Source organism: Physeter macrocephalus, chromosome 3, assembly GCF_002837175.3.
Source record: "Physeter macrocephalus isolate SW-GA chromosome 3, ASM283717v5, whole genome shotgun sequence".
Lineage (NCBI taxonomy): Eukaryota > Metazoa > Chordata > Mammalia > Artiodactyla > Physeteridae > Physeter > Physeter macrocephalus.
In genome coordinates this window covers 25,742,963-25,767,346 of record NC_041216.1, presented here as the reverse complement: position 1 = coordinate 25,767,346, position 24,384 = coordinate 25,742,963, and the positions used below count along the sequence as shown (strand labels likewise).

Sequence of the window (24,384 nt, the reverse complement as noted above, 5' to 3'; positions counted from 1 at the left end):
TCTTTCCAGCCTTTCTTCATTGGCTTCCTTTCCCTCCCAACCCTCTCCCCTCCACACAGGATAAAGGGATTTTTTAAATCGGATCAGTTTTCCAGGGAAGCAGAAACGTGACTGTACACGGTTCTTTAGCCTCACCTCACGATTCCGCAACAGGGACTAACATCTCTCAACGTGGCTTTGTCCAGCTGACCAGGTTCTTTCCACAGCTGAATAAAAAAATCTTTAGAAACGGTTCTGTCTCCACCAAAATAATACAAATACATCACACCACCAATTCTGGAATACTGAAGCAGAGACTTATCTCCCTTCAGACAGAATGCAGAAGGGCAGAAGGCTTCAGACTTCATCCAGAAGATTCCAACTCTACGAGTCCCACGGACAAGTCCCCTTGCGCTTCCACACGACGATGCCCCTGCGGAAGTCCGCCCAGCCTGCTGGACAGCGGCAAAGGACTACGCACAAAAGCTCTTCCTTCTCCTTCCCCAGCCTTTGTATTATACTGGGACCAGTGACGCCACCAGCACTAAAAAGAGAACGAGTGCTAGTTTCTTTTTTCTCTCCCTGAAGCTCACAAGATGGGGCTGCTTTCTTTTTCAGCTGGTTGGTGGGTGTCAGCCACCTAATTAATACCCCCCTTCTCATTAAAAGCTACCCCTAAAAAGCAAGTCGATCTCTTATATAATTTTCTTCATAAGGAAAGAAGACAAAACTCAGCGTACATTAATCAATGTGTCAGGCTGACGTAATAAGCCAGATGCATTTGATGTTTGCTACGGGTATCACAAAAATAATCTGTTAGCCGCCCTCCCACAGCTACAAAAGAGAACAACAGAACAAAACAAACAAGGTTTTTTGAAAAATGTGTATATGTGCCCAACACTTTAATAACTCCAAAAGATACAAAACCACTTAGGCAAAAGTAAGCCACAAACCTATTCAAGAGCATTGTAAAATGCAAGGGAATTATCCAAAGGGCTGCACCGCCGACTGAATAATTTTAATACAAAATGCCCAGCAAATCTCCCTATATGCTGCCAACAGATCACCAGCAGAGGCAAATCCAGATAATGAAACATCGTAAGAAGGGCCCTTTTTAATAATTTAGCCCATCAAGGAATGAGTATTGATTCTCGTTTTCAGCAGGAGAGTGTTATCTTCAGCTTACAGCTCAGGGACGGCCTCAGAGGATTTAATCACAGTCCCTTTCCTGCCACGCGATCCTTCAGCCGTCACTGTGCATTCTTTGTCATTCTTCATCCATTTCTAGAGAACCCCTGGTCTCAAAGATGTGTCCTCCCTACTTAACCCACAGAAGCCATGGCAGCGTTTCAAGTTTTACATATTAAGCCTTTCTGTCTGCCTATTATCATTTGCCAACTGATCTTCTTCTAAATAATTTTAACAATGCATGAGATATCTTTGTGAACTTCCACCTTGTTTGTTAACAAATCTACTAAATATCTTAAGATCAGATTGATATTCCATCATAATGGTAAGTGTGCCGATCGATCTATGGACATGTGCAAACATTTTAATACAACCAAGAAGACGCTACTAAGAGAAGGAAAAACCAGGCGGAAGCAGTACAGGTATCAACCACTCTTTCCCCATTCCAACATGGAAGGATGTAAAGTCCCTAAACTTTGAGGAAAAATTAACCAAAACAATAAATTTAGTGGTAATACTAAATTTAAGGGTATTCCTGCATCTTTATATATTGCAAAAATATTCAAAACCAAAAAACATTTTTAGACTGTAAACAAGCCAGCGATTTCTGATTCAAGTATAAATCAAACTGCTCTCATCCCTGACAGAATGTTCTGCACTCCAGTTACACTATATCCTACTACTCCACTAACGTCACTCAACTTCAGCTCTGCTGTCATATGGACAACTAGCCCCACCGTCCACTGAGTGTGTGAGACTGGGAGTTGGAGGCGGCCATTGCTGCTGTTCATGTGTCTTTGGATGTGATTCCAAAGCGTCCCCCCGTGACCCTGCGGATCAAGGCACTGTAATGCCGAGGGCTTCAGCACTCCAAGGTCACCACACACGCCCTCTACTGTAGGACACCAAAGGGATTGTACAGCTGCCTTTCTAGGTCCTCTGCTTTTCCACCCAGACTATAAATTGTTACAAGGCCCTGGGGCAGTAAGTGCAGCAGCGGCTCCGTTCCATTCAGGCCTCGAGGACTGTCAGTGCTGTCAGGAGGCTGCAGCCAAGGGCAGCGGCCTCACCAATGACAACACCTCCCTCTCTGTGGCCAAGGAGCCACTCTCCTGTTGTAAGGTCACAGCAAGTTCCCCTCTAGCAAAGACTTAAAGAGCCAAAAACCATCAAATTAAAACAAAAATACAGGGACTTCCCTGGTGGCGCAGAGGTTAAGAATCCGCCTGCCAGTGCAGGGGACACGGGTTCCAGCCCTGGTCCGGGAAGATCCCACATGCCGTGGAGCAACTAAGCCCGTGCGCCACAACTACTGAGCCTGCGCTCTAGAGCCCACGCGCCACAACTACTGAGCCCGTGTGCCACAACTACTGAAGCCAACATGCCTAGAGCCTGTGCTCCGCAACGAGAAGCCACCGCAACGAAGAGCAGCCCCCGCTCGCCACAACTAGAGAAAGCCCACGTGCAGCAACGAAGACCCAACACAGCCAAAAAATTAAAAAATAAAAATATTTTCTAAAAAAACATAATAAAACAGTCTCATGCTATGTTAGCTGAAAAACTGATATGCACGTGTGTACAAGGTGTACGCTGTATGCATTCCACAAGCCCACGAGCATTAGAGCAGGTGAGGAAAAAAGTTAAACTTGAGCCATATATTGATATCTAATCACTAAAACCATAACCAGGAATACTCTCCTGGTCCCACAACTCTCTCATTTTCAGGAGAAGCAGCAGGCAAAGCGGAAAGACACCCAACAGTCACTTCCTTCTAAAAAATACAAGCCTGCATCCTCTGTTTCCCTGCCTAGCACTGGCCAATGGTTCTCTTGACTGTATTAAATGCTACACTTCGTGTTAATGGTCAATTCAGTCACATTTAATGTATTCCTTTTTAAAACGTCCCTCTTTATCTGATTAAAAAACAATAATAATGTGTATTTTTCCTATTTTGTAAATGAAGCAAACTATTAATTCAACGGTTAAGAAGCAACTTCTTGGAGCCAAGAACTGCTCTGAGCACTGCAAACAAAAAGATGAGTGAAACACAACCCCTTGATTTGTTTTTCTGTTTTTCTTTTTTTTTTGCGGGGCGGTGGTGGGGGCCGCACCGCTTGGCTTGTGGGATCTTAGTTCCCCGACCAGGGAATGAACAGTGCTCTCGGCAGTGAAAGCGCTGAGTTCTACCAACTGGACCGCCAGGGAAGTCCCAACAGCCCCTCGATTTAACATTGCCAAAACGACAGATTATGCAGTTGACTCTTGAACAACACGGGCGTGAACTGCATTGAACTGTGTGGATCCACTTGTATGTGGGGCTCTTTCAATAGATACACAGTCAGCCCTCTGTGTCTGAAGATGTGGAATCCGTGAATACGGAGGGCTGTGGCTGTGGGACGTGAGCATCCACGGATGTTGGCGTCTGAGGCGGGTCCTGGAACCAGTCCCCCACAGATACCAAGGGGCAATGTATGTACAAAGAAAGTAGCCATGCATGATGTCAGGGATGCTGGCTAACTGTCTCTCTCAGAGAGGAGCAAGAGATGGGGAGGTGGAAGCAGGAGAGGGCTAACTTTTATTTTCATTTCAATGCATATCTTAAATTTTTTAACAGGCTCATTTTCTGGATTACCTATTTTATAATTTCATTAAGAGTTTCAAGCTACATGATTTTGACTCTGAATGTTTACGTACAATCAAAAACTAAGTAGTACTACTATAATTATCACAAGCTAGTATGTAAACAAGATAAACCCAATATGCCACGGTGGTGCCAGGTAAGGGCAAAGTCACAGCATGGTAGCTACACTTAGAGAGGTTTCTCAGTGATAATAACAAAAATGAAATCGAGAGAAGAACTGAGTCACCACAAGGAACCCAGTAATCTAAACACATGATACACCAGCCCCTGGCTCCCAATAATCTGGGCCATAAGCAATCAGTAACAAATTGATGTCACAAGTGACTATTTCATTTCATCAAAACATCATCACCCATCCTATCAAATTAATATTGGTAGTCAGAGTTTTATTGGTTTTGTAGTTTGGTTTGAATTTATTTATAAATTGTCTCTGAACGTTATTTTAGGGATTTAAACATGCAGATTATACCTAATTTGCGTGCTGGAGAAGGTAGGAAATTAAGTAAAATGGGAGAACCACAAAAACAAATTTTTTAAGGGCATAAAATACTGAGGTTTAAGAAACATAAGAGGTCCTGGAACTGCACTAAAGAACTCTACATCCTGCAAAGGACAGGATCGGATCTGCAACTATAACAGTCACTGGTGGCAGACTTCCATGTGCTAAAAGCTGGCTGCCCATAAGATATCCCGGGGAGTGCTTGGAAAAACTGTGGATTCCTGGGCTTCACTCCAGAACTACTGAAGTAATATTCTGGCTTTAAAGTGAGGAAACTGAGGTGCAGAGAGATGAAGTAACTTGATCACTAGTAAATGCTGCCAACATGAATCAAACCAACACCATTATTTCAGCAGTAAAAACGCGTATTTTTTTTAACCACATCCATGATCTATTACTTCTAAGCAGCTTTTCTCTCCTCTGGAGCATAAAAATGGAACAAAACACCATTACAGGTTTTTCCTCTTTCTACAAAAATAATGAAAATTCATTAAGTCCTTGTGTTGCTAAAAATGAAAAACACCCTGAGGGCTCAAATGTTCTGAGGGCTCCCTCCTCACCGGCCTCTCGCTCCCTCCCTCCCTCTTCTCTTTCTTTCTTCCACTTGACTCAAAAATCCCACCTTTGAGTTAATGGTAGGTGAATTCTGATCTATTTCTCAAAGACAGAGTTTGAGGGGAAAAAGAAAAAGAAGTGCATTCCACAATCACCACAGTGATTCAGGCAAAAAATAAAATAGGTGCTAATATTAGTGGGTGAAAATATGATGACAAACAGGATATTTACATGTTCTCAAAGTTTCCCCCTACCAATTACTTATTAATTACAAAGGGAAAGTTAGTAACTTATCCAAGTGATCCAAGTTGCCGTCACCAACAATGTGACCAATTGGTATCCCGTGTCCTCTAATGTAAGGCACTTAGGACACAATACCACTAATATAACAGCCCTGCCTAAAATGCAAAACCTTCAGCTAATAACTAGGAAGCAGCAAACTACAAAAAAACTTAACTGCACTCTTCCAAAACACGTTAATGTCGTGAAAGACAAAGAAAGGCTAAGGAACTGTTCCAGATTAAAGGAGACCAAAGGGACATGGTAAATAGCTGTGTGATGCTGGTCTGGATATTTGGCCAGAAAAACAAATTGCTACAGAGGGCATTATTGGGATATGTGACAAAATGTGGATGTCTATAGATTCAATTAGTATTGTAGTGCTGTTAAACCTCCTGATTTTGGTAACTATATAGTGGCTACATAAATGAATATCCTTGTTCTTACAAAATACACACCTAAGTATTTAGGAGTAAACAGTCAAGATGTCTGCATTTTACACTCAGTTCAGAGCAATGGAATGATTAGCGAGCCCAGAAACAAACCCACATAAATAGAGTCAACTGACAAAGGAGCAAAGGCAATGCAATAGAGAAAAGATAATTTTTTCAACAAATGGCGCGGAACAACTGGATACCTACATGCCCTCCCCCACCCCGCCCACACACACACAAAAAGAACCTAGACACAAAAATCAACTCAAAATGGATCACAGACCTAAATGTAAAATGCAAAACTATAAAACCCTGGAAGAAGATAACACAGAATGAAATCTAAACGGCCTTGGGTTTGGAGATCACTTTTCAGATTCAATACTAAAGGCACAATCCACGAAGGAACAAACTGATAAGCTGGATTTGTTAAAATGAAAAACCTCTCTGCTCTGTAAAAGACTGTCAAGAAAAGAAAAGGACAAACCACAGACTAGGAGAAAATATTTGCAAAAGACACATCTGATAAAGAACTGTCATGCAAAATACACAAAGAGCTCTTAAGGCTCAACATTAAGAAAATAAACAGCCTGATTTTAAAATGGGCCAGAGACCCTAACAAAAGGTACTCCACACATCTGTATGTCATCAGGAAAATGCAAATTCAAACAACAGTGAAATACCACTAACGAGCCTAACAGGATGGCCAAAACCAGAACACCAACACCACCAAATGCTGGTGAGGATGTGGAGCGACAGGAACTTTTCATTCATTGCTGGTGGGAACGCGACCGGTACGGCTAACTTAGGGAAACACTTTGGTTGTTTCTTAGAAAATTAAACACACTCTTACCGTACAATCCTGCGGTGAGGCTCCCGAAGGAGCTAAAAACTTACGTCCACGCAATAACCTGCTATAATGGATGTTACAGTGGGTGAAAGGATAAACAAACTGTTGTACATCCGAACGATGGGATATTATTCAGCGTGAAATATTATTCAACTGTTACGCCATGAAAAGACATGGAGGAATCTTAAGTGCATACTACTAAGTGAGAGAAGCCAATCTGAAAAGGTTACGTATTGTATGATTCAAACTATATGACATTCTGCGAAAGGTAAAACTATGCAGAGAGCAAAGAGATCAGTGGTTGCCAGGGGCCAGGAGGAAGGGAGGGATGAACAGGCAGAGCACAGAGGACTTTCAGGGCAGTGAAACTACTCGGTATGGAGCTCTAATAGTGGACACATGGCACTGGAAACGTGTCCAAACCCAAAGAATGTACAACACACTGAAGGTGAACCCTAATGTAAACTATGCACTTTGGATGATAAGGATGTGATAATGACCTGTAGATTCATCAACTGTAATATATATACCACTCTGGTTTTGCTAATGGGAGAGGCTATTCATGTATAGGGGTAGGAGGTATATGGGAAATCTCTGTGCCTTCCACTCAATTTTTGCTGTGATCCTAAAACTGCTCTAAAAAATAAAGTCTATTTACAAAGAAAAGAAAGAAAAAAAATGACAAGTACCTGACATTCGATCTAACTGTACAACAGGAGATCAAAGATAAAAACAGAAAATGCCAACTTCCAGGCATTAGGCATAACAATTTCTAGACTCTGGAAAGGATCGATTAACCTTAGGTATATTACTTAATCTTGACCCCAGGCCCTTAGAAAAATTGAAGGCCTTGATAGTTATAAGAGATATTGTCACTAAAAATACTATGAGGTCCTAAAAAGAGGTATAAAACACAAAGTTTAAGCTAAACAAAACTGCAAGCTCTACACCTCCATGTGCTGAAATTTCTTTGGCAATTTATATTCATAAAACTGATTCTGGCGAACTTGTAAAGCCTGGGAACTCCATATATTTGCTTAGGTATTTTTCAAACAGTACGAAACAGCCCTAAAAAGGCAAAGTTGGGCTTCCCTGGTGGCGCAGTGGTTGAGAGTCCACCTGCCGATGCAGGGGACACGGGTTCGTGCCCCGGTCCGGGAAGATCCCACATGCCGCGGGGTGGCTGGGCCCGTGAGCCACGGCCGCTGAGCCTGCACGTCCGGAGCCTGTGCTCCGCAACGGGAGAGGCCACAGCAGTGAGGGGCCCGTGTACCGCAAAAAAAAAAAAAAAAAAAAAAAAAAAAAAAAGGCAAAGTTGAAGGGCCTAACAGTGCCTGTAAGTAATGAAGAGTGATGCATTATCCCTGAAAGAAGGGAAAGCTCAATAAAACCTAAACGTAATCATTATGTTTCATACAGATCTATGGTAACAAAAAGACTGCTTAAAACAGTAGGCAGTTTTTTAAAATCATAAGGTTATTCAAATCTATATTGTGAAAAATGCGGCTTGATGTCCCTTCTGTGAAAAAAAAAAAAAAAGGAGCAGATGAATATAATGGAAGATAGCCTTAAGAACAAATTAGCTGACATCCAGCTTCTAAGGAAGAGCAGACTGTGAAAACAACTTCAAAGGAAAGAATTCACCTGGAAGCAGGTTATATGCTCACTAATACTAATACTGGTCAGTTGGGTGTTTTAAGAATTTTTTAAACTTGCTACATTAAAATTCAACAGCTATTAATTATCTTTCATTTAGGGTAGATGGATTAATCCCTAAATTAATATAGCACCTGTACTGGCAATTTTTCTGAAAATCAGTGGTTTTAACACCTTTCACTACAATCAAATATAAAAGACAATGGTTATTTTTGGCATACTTAGTGGCAGTTGGGGAAGCTACAGTAAACTCTGAAAAAAGCAGGATATCCTCAAAACCTCCTGTATAGCTAAAGAAGCAACAAGATGACAGTTCTTTATAAGCACCAAGCAGGTAAGAAATATAATTAACTTTACTTTTAAGAAGCATTTTATAATAAATGGTCACTTTTAATTATTAAATGGTACCAAAAGTCCCAAGTATGAGAAGTACCCGTGTTAGAAATGATACTTTAAAATGATAAATGCCTTACGTAAGCAAAATATAATACTGTTTTAACAGTGGCTTGAGACTCAGTCAAAAAGTTTAAACTAGATTTTTAGGCAAAGTATTCTTAGCCCCTAAAGAAATAAATGGTGTTATCACATGGGCTGGCTCTAAGAACACCCAACGGTCAAGGAAGGCAGCAAGGAGCAATGGGAAGAACACCAACCAGAGACCCAAGAGACCCGGGCCTAAGCCGCGCCGCGTGAAGCAGGGGTTTGCGGGGAGCCACTGGACCCCGGCTTCCTGCTCTGTGTTGGTGAAGTAGGTCTGTCTAGATCAGGGGACTGGATTTATTCCAAGGGAGATGCAAAGCCCAATTTCTCACACGCACAAAGTTCTATCTGAAACAAATGCAGACTAACACACACACACAGACTGCAAGGGTCATTTTTCAAATGTACACAGATGCTGTTGAGGGAAAAGGGAGCTCATCGTTGGGGTCTGCTGGTCAGGCATTTTTTTAAACAAAAGGACAGTAAAGATAGGACCACCACAAGCGCTAACAGGAAAACAAAACTCACCAATACTAAACAGGGTTCCTACACCATGCTGTTAACACCACCGTCCATCTATTCAGGGGAAAGGCCAGCCTGTAAAACTCTCAGTGGCAGAAGCCTTCTACTCTCCCAAGTAAAAGAGCAGCAAGCACGTCAGCTGAGGAACTCACTAGTAAAGTGAAGGCAAAGGGGCATCGAGGCAGGGGTCACCCAGGCAGTACAAAGTCAGCCAGGGGCACAACCAAGATTACACATGGCCAGGTGGGTTCCGGAGTTAAACCTCAGTCCTGCCAGATTGTTATACAAAGGCAAGATTTTATATGAATGCAAACCTCAAGTTTTCTCACGTACAAAATGAAATAAATGTCACAGATTGTTGTGGAGATCAAACGGGTTAAGCTACATGAAAACAGTAGCAGTGTGCCTAGGTACAAAATGTTCCACGTTAGTTTACTTCCTTAACAGCTAGCTGATTTGAGGGGCGTGTGTCTGTTTTGTCAGGGTCTCTATTATAGCCTTTACTTGGAAAATAGCCTCAATTAAAGAAATTTTTTAAATATTTATGTAATTTTAACAGTTACTTTCCTGATTTGAGGTTTTAAGTGACCCACCTCAAGAGGCTTTAGAGAATAGCAGTTTTTAAACTTAATTTTTAAATTTTTTTCAACATTTTAGGAATCTACTGATTATCATCCATGGTTGAAAAGTATATATTCTCTCCAGGAAAATGCACGTACATATAAGACTTTGCAAGCGATTTCAGAAAGTTCATAGACGCTCTTAAACTCAAAGAGACCACCTAGGGGCCTATGGGCTTCAGATTAAGAATGTCCAGAAAACTAATAAATTATTTAAACCTGAGTCTGTACAACAAAACCCACTGTGATAAGAGATAATGCTTAAGGAATGCTTATTATATGCCTGCATCATGCTCAGCAATCTAATGAATTACTTCATCCACCTTTGTAACAACCCTTTGAGGTAAACAGTAGTAGTGTGCCCATTTTAGAGGTGAGAAAACTAAGGGTTAGAAAGGTTGATTACCGCATCCTATGTTACACAGGAACTCATCAAGAGAAAAAATTGTTCTCTAAAGGATAATGCCCCAAAAACAAAACCAGTCGTTAAAAAAATAATGACTTGGTTCAGTCATTCACCACAGAACATTTGGGCTCTTTCCAGTATTTTTCTATTGTGAATAAAGCTGCTATGAACATTTTTTTTAATGACTTAAATAAAATAGCTCGACCCACTACTGCAATGTTGTCTTATTTATATATGTTAGCCACTCCACAGAGGTCTTAAACACACAAAAAGATAATACAGACTGAAAAATAAAAATGCTAAGTAACTAAACACCCAAGTGAGGAGTACTGATTTTTTTAGTGAGGAGAGGATGGGTGCACCCAACAAGCATTCCAGCCCGCAGAGCCACATTCATGACAGTGGAAATGAATGTGCATTTTAAATCCCCTTTAAATGGCTGCACCTTCTCTGCTTTGGACAGAGCCTCTGTCACGCCAATTAAACCCCCCAATACCGGGAGCAGCTAGGGGTGCGGGATGATCTCTGTCCAGTCTGGGGAGGATCTGGGCAATGTTTTCTTTGCTTTCTCACCTCCCTCCCACCAACTACCAGTAAATCAGTAATTTTTACTAGAAGACATCGAAGCTAACAGATTCTCGGGAACAAGTAAAAATGTTGCCCTTCTAGCACAAATACTTTTAAAATGAACAGATAAAAAATTAATAAAATTAAATCTTATGAGTTGATGCCATCATTTGTATACAAACAGAGATCACATATACCTGAATACGCAAAGAAAGTTAAATTATGATGCAATCAATGCTATCCTATAAAAACTAAATTAACAAAAACAGTCTATTACGGAAGACATCTGGTGTATCACGGCAGGAAACGTTAATGATATTGTCTGCAACCCTGTAATCAATTTTTTCTCCCAGTAGCTCTCTCATTACACAGTATTAGATGTGTGTGCCTGCAGGATTTATGAGAGCTCCACACATGGAGGGGAGCTTTGCCAACTGGATCCAATTCAGATCCAGCTCAAATGACTTTGGCAGCATGAAGCGTTGTTAAAGGACAATCAATACGTTAGCTTTATGCAGCATCATCCTGGCTGAAGGAAGATTTATCATCGTACTACAGAATCTTCTCCAACCTACATATGATGGTATCTGAGTGTACCACCCAGCATGAACTTATTTAAATCCCTAGTGGACACAATATTTTTACTGCTAAAAGAATAAATACTAGTCATCACTAATGCTAATATAAAAAGTTTACTACATATCAATTATGGGCAAAACTTTAAATCCATTCAGCAAATCCTGGTTAGTGGGTATTGCAGTAAATGAAACAGTCTAACAATGACATTGACACTGATTAGAGAATAAAGATAATATTGGCCTGAAAGATAAAAACCATTTCTCTCTCTCTCTCTCTCCCTCTCTCTCTCACACACACACACACACACACACACACACACACACACACACACACACACGATGGTAACTGGTAAACGCTGAAGCTTCTGAAGTATGCAGTCAAGTTGGGACTCTGCTAATTTGTCCCTTAAAATGTCAATATCTCTCCAGGGATTAAAATTAGATTTTTATCCACTACATTGGGTTTTATCTTCCATTGTGAATGGCTATTATATCAAGACTTCCAAGGCTTCCATAATGTGAACCTTTTTCTCTGGTCTAATTCTTGATAAATTACAGAGACAACTATCTAAACATGAAAATGTTGTGACAATTATTCCTGGTTTTATTACAATTATTAATGTCCCATCTCCATTGTCTTGGTCCTCTTCATTTTATGCATGGATGACAGTCCTAGCCAGCTAATTGGAACTTTTACAGTCTTTCCCCACTCCACACTCTACCCAATGAATCTTCTTAAGCAGTGATCTGCAGATCGGCCTGCCTGGAATGAAAAAGGCTGCAAAGGCTCTCTTCTGCCTAGAAGATAAAATATCACCTTGCCTAACCTTTCAGACCCTCTACGATCCGGCTCCATTTTGTATCTCCACCTCTGCCTCCCAGGACCCACTAACCTGTGCTCTTCTTTGACGTCCTGCGGCATCTTCTCACAACTCCCAGCTTCACCGGGCTCACTGCCTACGTTGCTTATAGGGACAGGCTGACACGTACACCTGGAGAGCTCCTCCACTCTGCCTGCCCACGTGTTACTGGTGTACCAAAAACACACCCAGCTCCTCAATACCTAGCTACCTTCCCAAGACTTTCCCAAGCGCTGCTACAGGCCATCGGGAGGGAGCACTCTCCTTTCCTAGTCTCAAGATACTAACATTCTACACGGCAAGTGAACGAGTCGTTACACATTGCCAGTATCTTGATCTGTGCATGCATGTACGATGGCTATTCTCTTGTGTTATTTCCTAATCAAGCATGAGTTTGAGCCCCAGGGTCAGATTAGGTAAAACAAGGGAAAGACAGGTCTTAACCTTCTTTAGTGACTAACAGCGGTCAACCAGAACAATAAACACCTGTCTTTCAGAAAACTTTAGCATTAAATCCCCATGAAGGAAGGAAAATGAAGACAGGTGTGTACACCGAGCTTCCAGAAAAGGTGAGGCACACGGCACAAAAGTAACCCTCGTGGATCACTAACACCAGGCCCTGTGCTCCAGGGGACAAAGCGCTAAAGACACTGCATCCTGCTTCACCTCACGTAACGCCCCACATCATCACCAGGTAACAGAGGATTTGCCGGGGTACAGCTGAGAGCACTCCATCTACCCCCCAACCCAAGCCTTTCAAAACGTTTATTCTGTATCCGGCCCTGCAGAAAAGCCCAGCTACCTCTGAGCAATACTCTACCGAAGGTCACCCGAGAGGGCAGCACCCCAAACAGTTTAGACTCACGGGCCACAAGTCCCGGTGATCCTGGGGAAAGGCGTATTCCACACGCGGACTCAGACTTACCCCCTTTTTCCCCTATTTCAGTCGCCAACATCCATACTCGCTGCTGATTGCCAGCTCCTGCTCCTTGCAGCGGCCCAGCATGCTCTCTGCTGGTGCCAACATCCCCTCCACCACCAAGCCCCCTAACTTCTGGAACTGTCCTAGAGGGGTAAGGCAAGTCCCGTATTTTGCTTCCTCTGTGCGTGTACTTGTTACTCCTTGAAGAACACATACGATACAGCACATTTTTAAAGGGGCTCTGGGGAGGGAGGTGATATTCCTATTTTATACCCTGTGGGATATAAAATATTGATAGCTTTTAAAAACGGGATTCTCCTTACCCCTACAGGCCCTCTCCCGGCTTCAGAAAGATGCTGTGGCGGCTGTGCTGCCACCGGCAGAGAGCATGCTGGGGGGTCGCACAAAGCAGGAGGTGGAGATCTGCAACAGGCCTGGGAGTTGTGGACCTAAAAGAGAAAAAAGTTTTAAGTTAACAGGCCCAATGTCCTCTCATACCCTGGTTACTAGGGGCACTCAGCACACAAGCAGGCAGCTGCACAAATCCTTTAGCAGGTGGCCTCTGAAGTCTCAGCGAATCTGTTCTGCCACTAAAGTTAACTCCGCACATCAGTCAGAGCTGCTTCCTTTCTCCAGCGTGAACATACGCCCCTCTGGCTCCACACTCTCAGTGTGGGCCTGTCATAAAGCGGTATGGTGTGTGCCCCTCAAAATAACCAAGTTAAGATGTGACACAGTGCCAAAGCACCGTGACAGTGGCATGCTTTGCTTATAATAAAAACAAAAATGCAGTGGTGTCAGATAAACACGACCATAAAATAAACCACCAGTGGACAAACTGAGCTTTCAGAAGAGTTTCTAAGGAGAGATGCCAGAGGCATAGGACATGTACTTCAGAAGGAAATGCTCAAGATACTGGGGGCAGGGGGCCTCAAAGAAAGATCCTACCATTTTCTCAAAGTCCTGGTTTAATTTTGTAAGGCTAAAGATAAGGTAAAATACAAAGGGGCTTAACACCAGAGGAAAAAGAAGACACCATTCAAACAAGCTTTAATTTACTCCCAAGGTAAACATAATGAACAGACTGGAGCATAAAGTTCCAGAAAGACATTATTTCTTTTAGGGGAAAAACCAGTTTGGTACGTACCATATGTCTTTTTTTTTTTTTAAAGAAACTTTTAAAACATTTAAAACCAGCAAAAGATTAAAGAGCAACTTCTGAAAGCCAGCACAGTCCTGATAGGTATCAAAAAAAGATACTTCAGATGATAGTCTGAATATGCCCCTTTTCAAAAACTCTAGGGAGTACATAACATTTCCAAAAACCTAACCAATCCAATTTCATGTTGTTTTTAATGAACTAAAAACCCCATAAAATCCAAATACTTATGTGAATTTCTGTTCTTAAGATGGTTTTTAAATTACAGATAAGCACATTTTCCATATTAAATCATTTTTAGGGAGTCCTGATACATATAATTCATTGAGAAAAGCTAAGAATCACTCTCTAACAGCTTCCTATGGTCCAAGATTTTAATATGCTCCATCAACTACTTATTTTTTTTTTATGTCTCTTTGAAAACAAACAAAAAAGACAAATCCCAAGAAAAAGAGCTAATCTTGGGCATGTCTTTATCATGATGCTTTTCTTTTCTGTTCTTTTCTTTCTCTACAGACGACCCTCTAGGGCATCCCGGGCTCCCACACGATATATGCTTCCTGTGCGGCCAGTCTCTCACTCCCACTGCCGCCACGGACAGTAAAGATACATGACCTGCACGGACAGCAAGTGCTGGTAGCCACAGCCTTCTCCACCACACACCTCCCACCTCCCCAGACCAGCACTGCAAATTTCTAAGCAAAGGTTCAACTGTGCACTAGAATGTACAGTATACTCAAGATCTTTTAACATAAGCATCAAATAAAAATGAACCTGTGGTTAATCTCTTGCACTAGGAGTTAATCAGACCACTCAAATCCTTATTCATTCAAATCAAGGGTTTTAAACAGAAAGACACTGGGCGAAGCATTTCTAAGCATGTTGGCATTACTTAATGTGCAAAAAGTCAAGTAATTATTAAAACATTTTAAACATGAAAAAAAGGCATCATTTCAAAGCATTTCATTATTCTTACTTATGAATCAGAAAACGCTGACAGTATCTCAGTTGCCCTAATTTTCTTTCGTTTCTTCTAATGGATTTTTTCTTCTATAATTCTGAGTTGGTCCTTAACACAAACAACCACATATACACAAATTACAAATTTCCAGTTCTAAGAAATAGAGTTGGAATGACAAGATTTTACCAGTATTCTTGCACCGTAGCTCTCTGCAAATATCAGATTGTCTCAAACTTTCTTAAGTTCCTTTTTTAAAAAATCAGAATACCTAGAGTTTTCTGCATTGAAAAAATTTTACATATAGAGAACAGGTTTACTATTAAAATAACATTTTTAGATACATAGTTTATGGAAGTAAATATAATTAAACTTTTTAAGTGATTTCTTAGAGTCCTAAAATCCAAATAAATTAGGAGAAAATGAATTACCCAACTTCACAGTAATCGTGAACCATTAAAACTTTAAATACCACGTGGCCTAGGATGACTGTCAGTCACGAGTGAAAACAGACCACTGAGCAGCTAAGTAAACGGAACCAATGAGATGTTCTGACATCACTTATTCCCAAAGCCTCGCTTTGATTTTCACCTGTGTCACCACTTCCTTCCACTTATAAATTGACACTCGTACCATGCGAAGAGGCTGTGGTGATTCAAAACAACTTTCAACATGATTGTCCTATAACTGGGGTGGAGGTGGGGGGCAGGCACAGCAGATACCCAACAACGCGGCATCTGACTATGCCCATCAAACTCGGGGCTAAGCGACAGCATCCCACTCTTAAAATTATAAACTTCAAATTCCAACATGAAAAGGACATTTAATCCTTGCACATATATGTATTATTGGTGGGTTACTCCACACACAGCATGGAGGAAGCTCAATACCCCATTATAGTTTATCACAATGCTTATCGATAGAAACTAAGCAACCATGACCTTTATTTTAAACAAAGAAGGCGGGAGTAGGGGAAGGCGTGGCCTTTAGAAGAATACTCTAGCACCAAACCAGTAATTCAAACCTTTTCCCTTTTTTTTTTTTTAACTTTTTTTAAAAAATTGAAGTATATACAACATACAATATTATATAAGATACGGGTATACAATATAGTGATTCACAGTTTTTAAAGATTATAGTCCATTTACAGTTATTACAGAATATTCGGTATATTCCGTGTTGTACAATATATCCTTGTACCTTATTTTACACATAATAGTTTGTACCTCTTAATCCCCTACCCCTATCTTGCCCCTCCCCCTTCCCTCTCCCCATTGATACACTAATTTGTTCTCTATATCCGTGTTTCTTTTTTTAAAATTATAGTCACTAGTTTGTTGTATTTTTTAGATTCCACACTAAAGTGATATCATACAGTGCTTGTCTTTCTCTGTCTGACTTACTTCACTCAGCAAAGTACCCTCCGAGTCCATCCATGTTGTTGCAAATGGCAAAATTTCCTTCTTTTTTCCAACTTTTTCTTGACCTAGAAATCACTGTATAAGAGCACCGTCCTACCGATGCACCCACTCCTGACAGGTGAGAACAATTAAACTAACAAAAAGGAACAACTCTTTTTAAAGAACTGTCTCTGCTGTACTTTCCACTATCTAAGTAAGATGTAACTCCTCACTCTATAAACTGAAAACACTTGATAACAAACTTCAAAGTCTTCACTTCATTATCCAACACTACACTCAAGTCACAAAGCTGTAACCAAGTGGTACTGACCTTTTTACAGGGAATGAACAAAGAGGGTAAAGAGAAAAAGAAACTACAAATAGACTCAATTCTGCAGGCCTAACTTGAGGGACTATAAAAAACCAAAAGAGAAAACAACTACTGTTTCACACAGAAACAAATCATCGCATCCTATGGCATTTTTCATATCAGCTGGCCTTCTCTCTGGGATGTTTACATATAGACTAAGCCCTCGTTTATCTTTGCTAAAAGTCAGTGACACAGAAAATTCGAAAACAGAATAATGCCTTAAAAATGTTATGATTTTGGCTACACTCACATAAACTTCCTGAAGAAAATTAAAACTGAGGTTTAAAGTATTTTTAGAATTTTATTATTTAAATATATAAAATACTACACATTGCAGGCTAACTAAAGGTAAAGAAGCAGATCTCTTTGGCCTGTTTAATAAACGGAAGGTTAATTTGTAGTTAATGCATGGACTGTATCAGACTACTACTAAAGATTTTTGAAAACTTTATCCAGTCATTTTTTTCCACTGAAATGTAACTTCATTCAATATTCAGTAAATATTTAGTATAGATCTTATATGGGCAATGTATATATACATCAATGAATAAAACAGACGTGGTGGTATCTGCCCTTACAAAGCTCAAACCTAGAGCGCCAACTAAATGTCAACGTCACGATCATCCCGTGGCCCAGGCACTGCACTATCCACTTTGTAGGCTTGATCTTTTAACCTAAAAACAACCCATCTGCAAGGTAGGTGCTTTATATCCCAACTTCATAGGTAAGTACAGCAAGGTTAGGAGGGTTTAGTGTCTTGCCCAAGGTCATGGAAGACAGCAACTGATGGAACGAACAGACCAGCTGATGTCAAAGTCCAGCTCCCAAGCCATGCACTCTACCATCTCCCCAACTCAGTCCCAGAATCACATCTAAAATTCTGAATTAGCCATGTTCAAATTAATGCAGATTTCCTGCCCCCCACCCGCAAAAGTTTTCAATACAAGGCTGACCTAATATTAAAATGATGCCCATTTCCTGAGTGCCCATACACCATACATTCTGCGCTGAGTGGTCACATCAACCAAGCTGGGATTAAATAACTGTGGTGTATAATACATAAATGATAATTAACTCATTGTGTGTACACACGTATGTACACAAGAGTGCATGTTAACGAAACCTCCCTTATCTCCCAGCATTATCTATGTAAAGGTCTCTAACAACAAAAAAAGAGAAGATATGATTACTTATTCTCAGTAAGTTTTCATTTTAAAGAAGGAAAAGCAGCTTCTTGCTTTTAATACACTTCTGAGAAACTCAGTTTGGTGGAGAGAGGGCAATTTCAACGGGAAGTGGAACCTAAGCTGAAGCCCCCGATTGCTGCACTGTGGTGACCAGCCTTCGCGTAGGGTTACAGGTACAGACCAGGAACTGGAAGGAAACTCCAAATGTTCCGCCCCCAGCTGCTCACATTCGACTGTGAAATGAAGAGGTGTACACGGCGCTGCACCGTAACGAGCTCGGCCCCCCACTCACAGCAGCAATGGAGATGTGCCTTCACCAAGGTGACAAGTGGCAGGCGCCCTTCACTACTCCACGTTCAAAGTCAGCACTGAGAACGTATGCTGTTAGGGAAAGAACCGACACAAGAGCACATGCATCCGTGCAGGGCAGTGACAACACACTGAGCCCTAAAAAGTCAACTGGAAATAGCCCAACATCACCAAAGACATATCCCCAACTCTAAGGAATCTCAGGATTAATTTTAAAGACAACTACATTTTAATAGGCCAAAGAGGAGCAAAAATGAATCAATGGTATCTGCTCAAAATGATATTTGTAAGAATTACCTAGCTGACCTGAAAATTCATTTCATGTAACAGCTAAAGAATTGATAATTATACAACTCAAGGAAACAAACATCATATTTTTTCTATTTAACAAACGATAGAAACTCATTAGGAATCCACACAGAATTCCCATGCAGAGCATTAGAGGAATGGCTTCTTCAACTACTTATCTGTGAATGAAGAATTAGGTACGAAGCACCACTATTAGAGCCAGACAAGGAACAAGGATCCTTGGTGTTACGCTGAATGGAAACCACTAATCTCAATAATCTCCTTGTTAAGCATTCTCAGAATCCATGATTATTTCTAGATAGCAAATTAATTGTATTATGCTAAGGCCTGGACTGCTATAAAAATGGAATCTTACTGTTTTTTAGCAAAAGTAAGGAATCTTTCTCTTAGGACATTACGTGAATGGCTTCCTCCACATCAGTCCTATTCAGTGTTCCCCCAAAGAGGGCTGACATCCAGTAACACCACAGCCACTGTCTGTCCAATCACAACCTAAGATCACTGAGGGAAGGAACTGTATCTTAGATTCTTCAGTCCCCCTTATGGTGCTGCGCTCAACAAAGAACACAAAGTAGGCTTTCAACAAATGCCTGTCGAAGGCACTGGTGATAACCCAAAACGCTGCTAACTGCACTCTGGGATATACTGCTCCGTGGTGACAGTGACTCATTCGGGAACAAAACCCTCAGAGGAAACACAGTGACCTAGAAAGCTATGGGAGCACAGCACATGCAGATGTGACAGCAGGCTCTTCCAGTTAGGGTCACTACAGATCTGCTCAAGCTGGCCCAAGAAAAGAGCCCTCTACTCAGAAGAGACAATAAGGATAATCTAAGAATCCAACGGGAAAAAGCACCAATACAGCAGAACTCAGGGAGAGCGCTCGTGCGCTCTCTCTCGCTCGCGCTCTCTCTCTCTCTCTCTCTCTCTCTCTCTGCACAGCTGCTCCAACCCTCTGCTTCTCCCAGCTTCCTGCCCTACAAAGGGCATTCACCCAGTGCCTCTGACGGTCCCAAAACACATCTTGTTCTCAAAACTCACCATGCTAAAAGGACTGATTCTAATTTATGGTATAAACAAAGAAATACATCTCTCAGTTAAACCTCAAACCATAAAAAGATAAAATACGTAATCAATCAACAACATGTCAAAGCTATTGGGTTTTTGTTTTCCACTGTTCCACTTGCCATGCATGGTATTTGCTGTGGGCAAAACCAACTCCAATTTCTTCTTTTTGAAATCCTGCAAAGAAACAAAGAACATTTCCTTCTGTTCATCTTTTCCCCTTATAGGTTAAGCTGAAGGAAAAGACGTCTATGACTATCCTTACCTATTAGGTTATCTTTTTATAAGTAGTATTGAGAAACAAGGAAAGAAAGTGGGTATCCAGACAATAAACACATTCCCTCCAGGAGCAAATATTTCTTCAACATCCCTGTTATTCTTACACAAAAACTGTGAATACATGCTCAATACAGAACTCAAACAAAAACATCTGACATAGCAATATGTGACTTCGAAAAAGGTACCTAAACCTATAGCACCCCACTTCCCACGCTGTTTCTGCAGACAGCTTTAATGTGCTGTACTAGACCAATCCCGATGACAGAAGTTTCAGCTTTTATTGCTGTTAATACCCTGAGCAATTACTGTAGCTCAGCAGGAACCTCTGCCCCGAACAGCAACTATCACATTGTAATCAGCATTTCATAAGACACGCCATTCAAACACGAAGGCACCTGCTAACGTGGAAAAACTGTACAAAAGGGGCTCAGACTCTAAGAGGTAAAAGAAAAATCTTTGCAGTTTTATTTCACAGCTGTATCTTTCCCACGGGGCAGTGGTATTATATCTGGTGAAAATCACACACAAAGACAACGAGCAGGGAAAGAGCAGCAGCGGCTCCCCTAGCTCTTCAGGAAGCAAGGCCGCCGCCCAGATTTGCAGATGTCAGGGCAGCATCTGTGAAAACAATCTTTGAGAGGCAACCTATAATAAATAGCGAAGACATCTAAAAAATGGGAAACCTCATGTGGACATAAAATCTGAGCAGAAAGCATGTGATTTACAAGATTAAACCGCAAGGCCACCTTGTAAAACTAGAAGGTAAAAGCAGCCTACCAAGAGTAAAGAAATCTTAGCAGTAAATGGCCCATTTTACTTTCTTTTAAAGTAGCAAAAAGCATGTTGTTACTTACGTGATAATTTTTGAACAAAGAAAAATAAATGGCATGCAACTTTTTAACTAACTCAATCGCATATACTAATTGGACATTTGGAGTCATTTAAAATGCATTCAAAAAAAAACTAGGGAGATGCAGAGTGCAGACTACATTACTTTTCTTTAGGCTGAAATATCACATGCAATGTATGTCAGAGCATGAGTATTATCAAAAGTTACAAAGCGTTTTGGAAATAATGGCTTTCACAGATACTGACACGTATCTCTACAAAGCTAAAGAATTAGGATTTCTCCGGACCTAAGAATGTACACACTGTTCACAACCTTCAACTACAGTAAGTCCCCTACATACAAACCTTCAAGTTGCGACCTTTCCAAGATGCAAACGTGCGTTCGCGTGTCCAATCACGTAAGTTAGCACACGTGTCTGGCGTACACTGTCATGTGCGTGCATCCTCTACAAGTGGTTGTGCTTTTGCGTACTTTACTGTACAGTACGGTATACAGTAGTACAGTATCTTTATTTCAAGCCCAGGATGTGTGCAAGCAAGAGTAAAAGCAGCGGTATACAGACAATTGCGTTAGTTGGGTACCTAGGCTAACTTTGTTGGACTTAGGAACGCACTCTCGGAACGGAACTCGTTCGTATGTAGGCGACTTACTGTACAGGATCCTTTCTTAACATCTAAATGTTTCAAAAGATTCCCCAAATGACACTACTTCGATAGCACTTCACATAACAATTGCTTGAGGAAAATACATAATAAAATGATTCTTAACTATGTACTGTCATTAAATAAGTTAATTTTAAAAATCACAGCAGGGCTTCCCTGGTGGCGCAGTGGTTGCGCGTCCGCCTGCCGATGCAGGGGAACCGGGTTCGCGCCCCGGTCTGGGAGGATCCCACATGCCGCGGAGCGGCTGGTGAGCCATGGCCGCTGAGCCTGCGCGTCCAGAGCCTGTGCTCCGCAACGGGAGAGGCCGCGACAGAGGGAGGCCCGCATACCACAAAAAAAAAAAAAAAAAATCACAGCAGCATATTAATACATTTAAAAAGCAGTTGTACAGACATGTGTGAAGTATATTTATTTAATTTATTTAAGACTGAGAATGCTTATTTACAGACCTCTGCAAAATCTCTATGGATATCAGGAGGGGATCCAAAGCCCCAAGTGTGAAAACCAGTGGTCTAAAAACAAGAGATTTCATACTGGGCAATACTGGCACTTAGGTACCTGTGAAAGGTTTTTAATGAGAAAGTACTGTAGCTATATCATCCCCAAGCCAAACTTCCTTCCCCGACCTCCACCACGGGAGACACCCAGAAAAGGTTTAAGATACACTCCACATTCGCTTAGAATACCTAAGTAAATTACAACTGCCACAGAAAATAATCATCTCTGGCCCATTTATATTCTCTTTTTTCCCCCAACTCATCATCAAATCCAAAATTTATTTTACGTCAGGTTCTTCACAACGGCTGAGAAAAAAATGAACTACTACAGGAGCTCAAGGGAATCTCTGAAATTGTTGTCAGAACAGCTAGTAAATGAATAAAAACTTCAGAAACATTTGTTTACACTTAGTGTTATAAAGCTGATTACTGCCTTATTTGAGTGCTGCAGTCACCAGGCAGTCAGCACTCAGAGGTGAACTGGTTACCAAGTCAATATGATAGAGAAGCAATCAAGAGAGACAGCCAGTGGAACTGGGAAAAGAGAAGGTACAGAGTAGAATCAACAGCACATGAAAAGATGCTTACCAGTTTGAAGTCTTGGATGCTACAGATGAAATACGGTGTGTTGGGCCTCCGACTCTCGATATACACACAGTCTTTAAAAGAAAAAGAAAATTTAAAACAATGGCATTTACCTTTAATGGATCAAAGACAGGGCCCATAAAGCCACTGCATAAATAAATAAATGACAAAGCACATGCCTTTTATAGAAAATAAATTTTTAAAGGTGATATTAAATGACAAATAATTTTAAGCTAAAGGAAAACAGCTCTTGGGTTCTTTTTGACCACCTTCTGATAATTTAAATAACTTGATAAAGCCTCAATTATTGTTTCCAGCATCCCTGAAGAAGGGGGAGGGGGAATCCCATGAGATTATCCATAGTCAGATGGAGAAACTTCGATAAAGGGAATTACTTGCTCAAGGTTACACACCAAGACAAAATCTTGAATATCTTACTCAGATAGATGCTCCCCATCTTCACAAAGAGAAACAGCTTTGCCAAGTGCTGCTTTATTTTTAGTAAATATTTTGTGGGGAAATAAGTGAAATATGTAAAGAAGACTAGCTTGAACATGCTATTACAACGACCCTTTCACACACATGAAGAAAAAGAAAACCAATCTAGTATCTTATGGATAACTTTCCATTAAATTTTAACCTGAACGTATTTTCTAATAGTAAAGAAAACCAAGGCAGCCAATCAGAAATGGAATGAAGTAAACCAAATGAGATTTTTCTCAGCGAAGAGGAGCACTTTCTTAACCTACATCTGACGTGGCGGTGGCTGGGTAATTATTCTTGATGTTCTCAACAGCTGGAATCTAAAGGTTATTTTTTAAATGACCAGTTAAGACACATTTTTTTTTTTAAAGAAGCAATGATTTTAAGGGAAGCAGTGACTATAAAGGAATGTAAAAACACTCCACACTACAACCGAAGATCATCATGAAGCTCAGGACAGGAAAATCTATGCATTATTTACTCAGAAGTAAAGGCAAAAAAAAAAAAAAAGAAGTAGTAAAGGCATCTGCAGTCCATCAAATGTTCTAGGGAGAGTGACCATAACGCCCACATTTAAAACGCCATGTGTTTCATCCTCCCTCATGACCCTTCACAACAAACGTGTCTTAGAATAACTCCAGATGCTTGAGAACACAGGCAGGTTCCTCTACTGCTTCATTTCACGCATGCTAACAACACCTTCCCCAGCAAAAAGCAAAGGAGCAGAGGTTTGGAGCCCTCGATCCAGTGGAAATTCTAGTCCCACCACAGGGGCTAGCAGACCCACTAAGAGACAGAACAGGAAGAAAGACATGAAGAAGACTAAAGGCCGCTTCCTTCCAAGAAACTTTCTGAAAGACATCAGGATTCTTGTAGCCCAAAGTCATTACAGAAAAAGAAGAAATCTGAAAGCCAATCATTCAGGCATCCAGAATTTCCCAACAGATTTCTCTATTCAGATGTAGGCTCAACAACAGCAATTCGATCTCTGAATCCATATAAAACAGCAGCTCAGGAATGAACTGCTGACTGAGCTTTCTATCTTGTTCCAAAGTCCAGGATGCTGGGAAAAAAAACTCTGTTCGACATTCAGGCAACATCCACTTAACATGCTAATCACCTTAAGGGACAAAGAAGAGATCTCTTCCCACTGTGGTAGAGAGCTCTCTACTTAAGCCTAACTTGCTATTCAAGTAAAAACTGAAGTAACCCATTCCCTAAATAAAAACTGTAGC

At 40.9% G+C, this 24,384-nt stretch overlaps 1 protein-coding gene across 1 annotated transcript in view; it reads right to left on the bottom strand.

Annotated features, from left to right (window-relative positions):
• RERE (arginine-glutamic acid dipeptide repeats) overlaps nt 1-24,384 on the bottom strand; it is a 310,240-nt gene that overhangs the window by 168,182 nt on the left and 117,674 nt on the right. Inside the window, 2 exon segments of the mRNA XM_028488064.1 lie at nt 13,357-13,482; nt 22,670-22,740. Of these exon segments, the coding sequence (XP_028343865.1) occupies nt 13,357-13,482; nt 22,670-22,740 (197 nt within the window).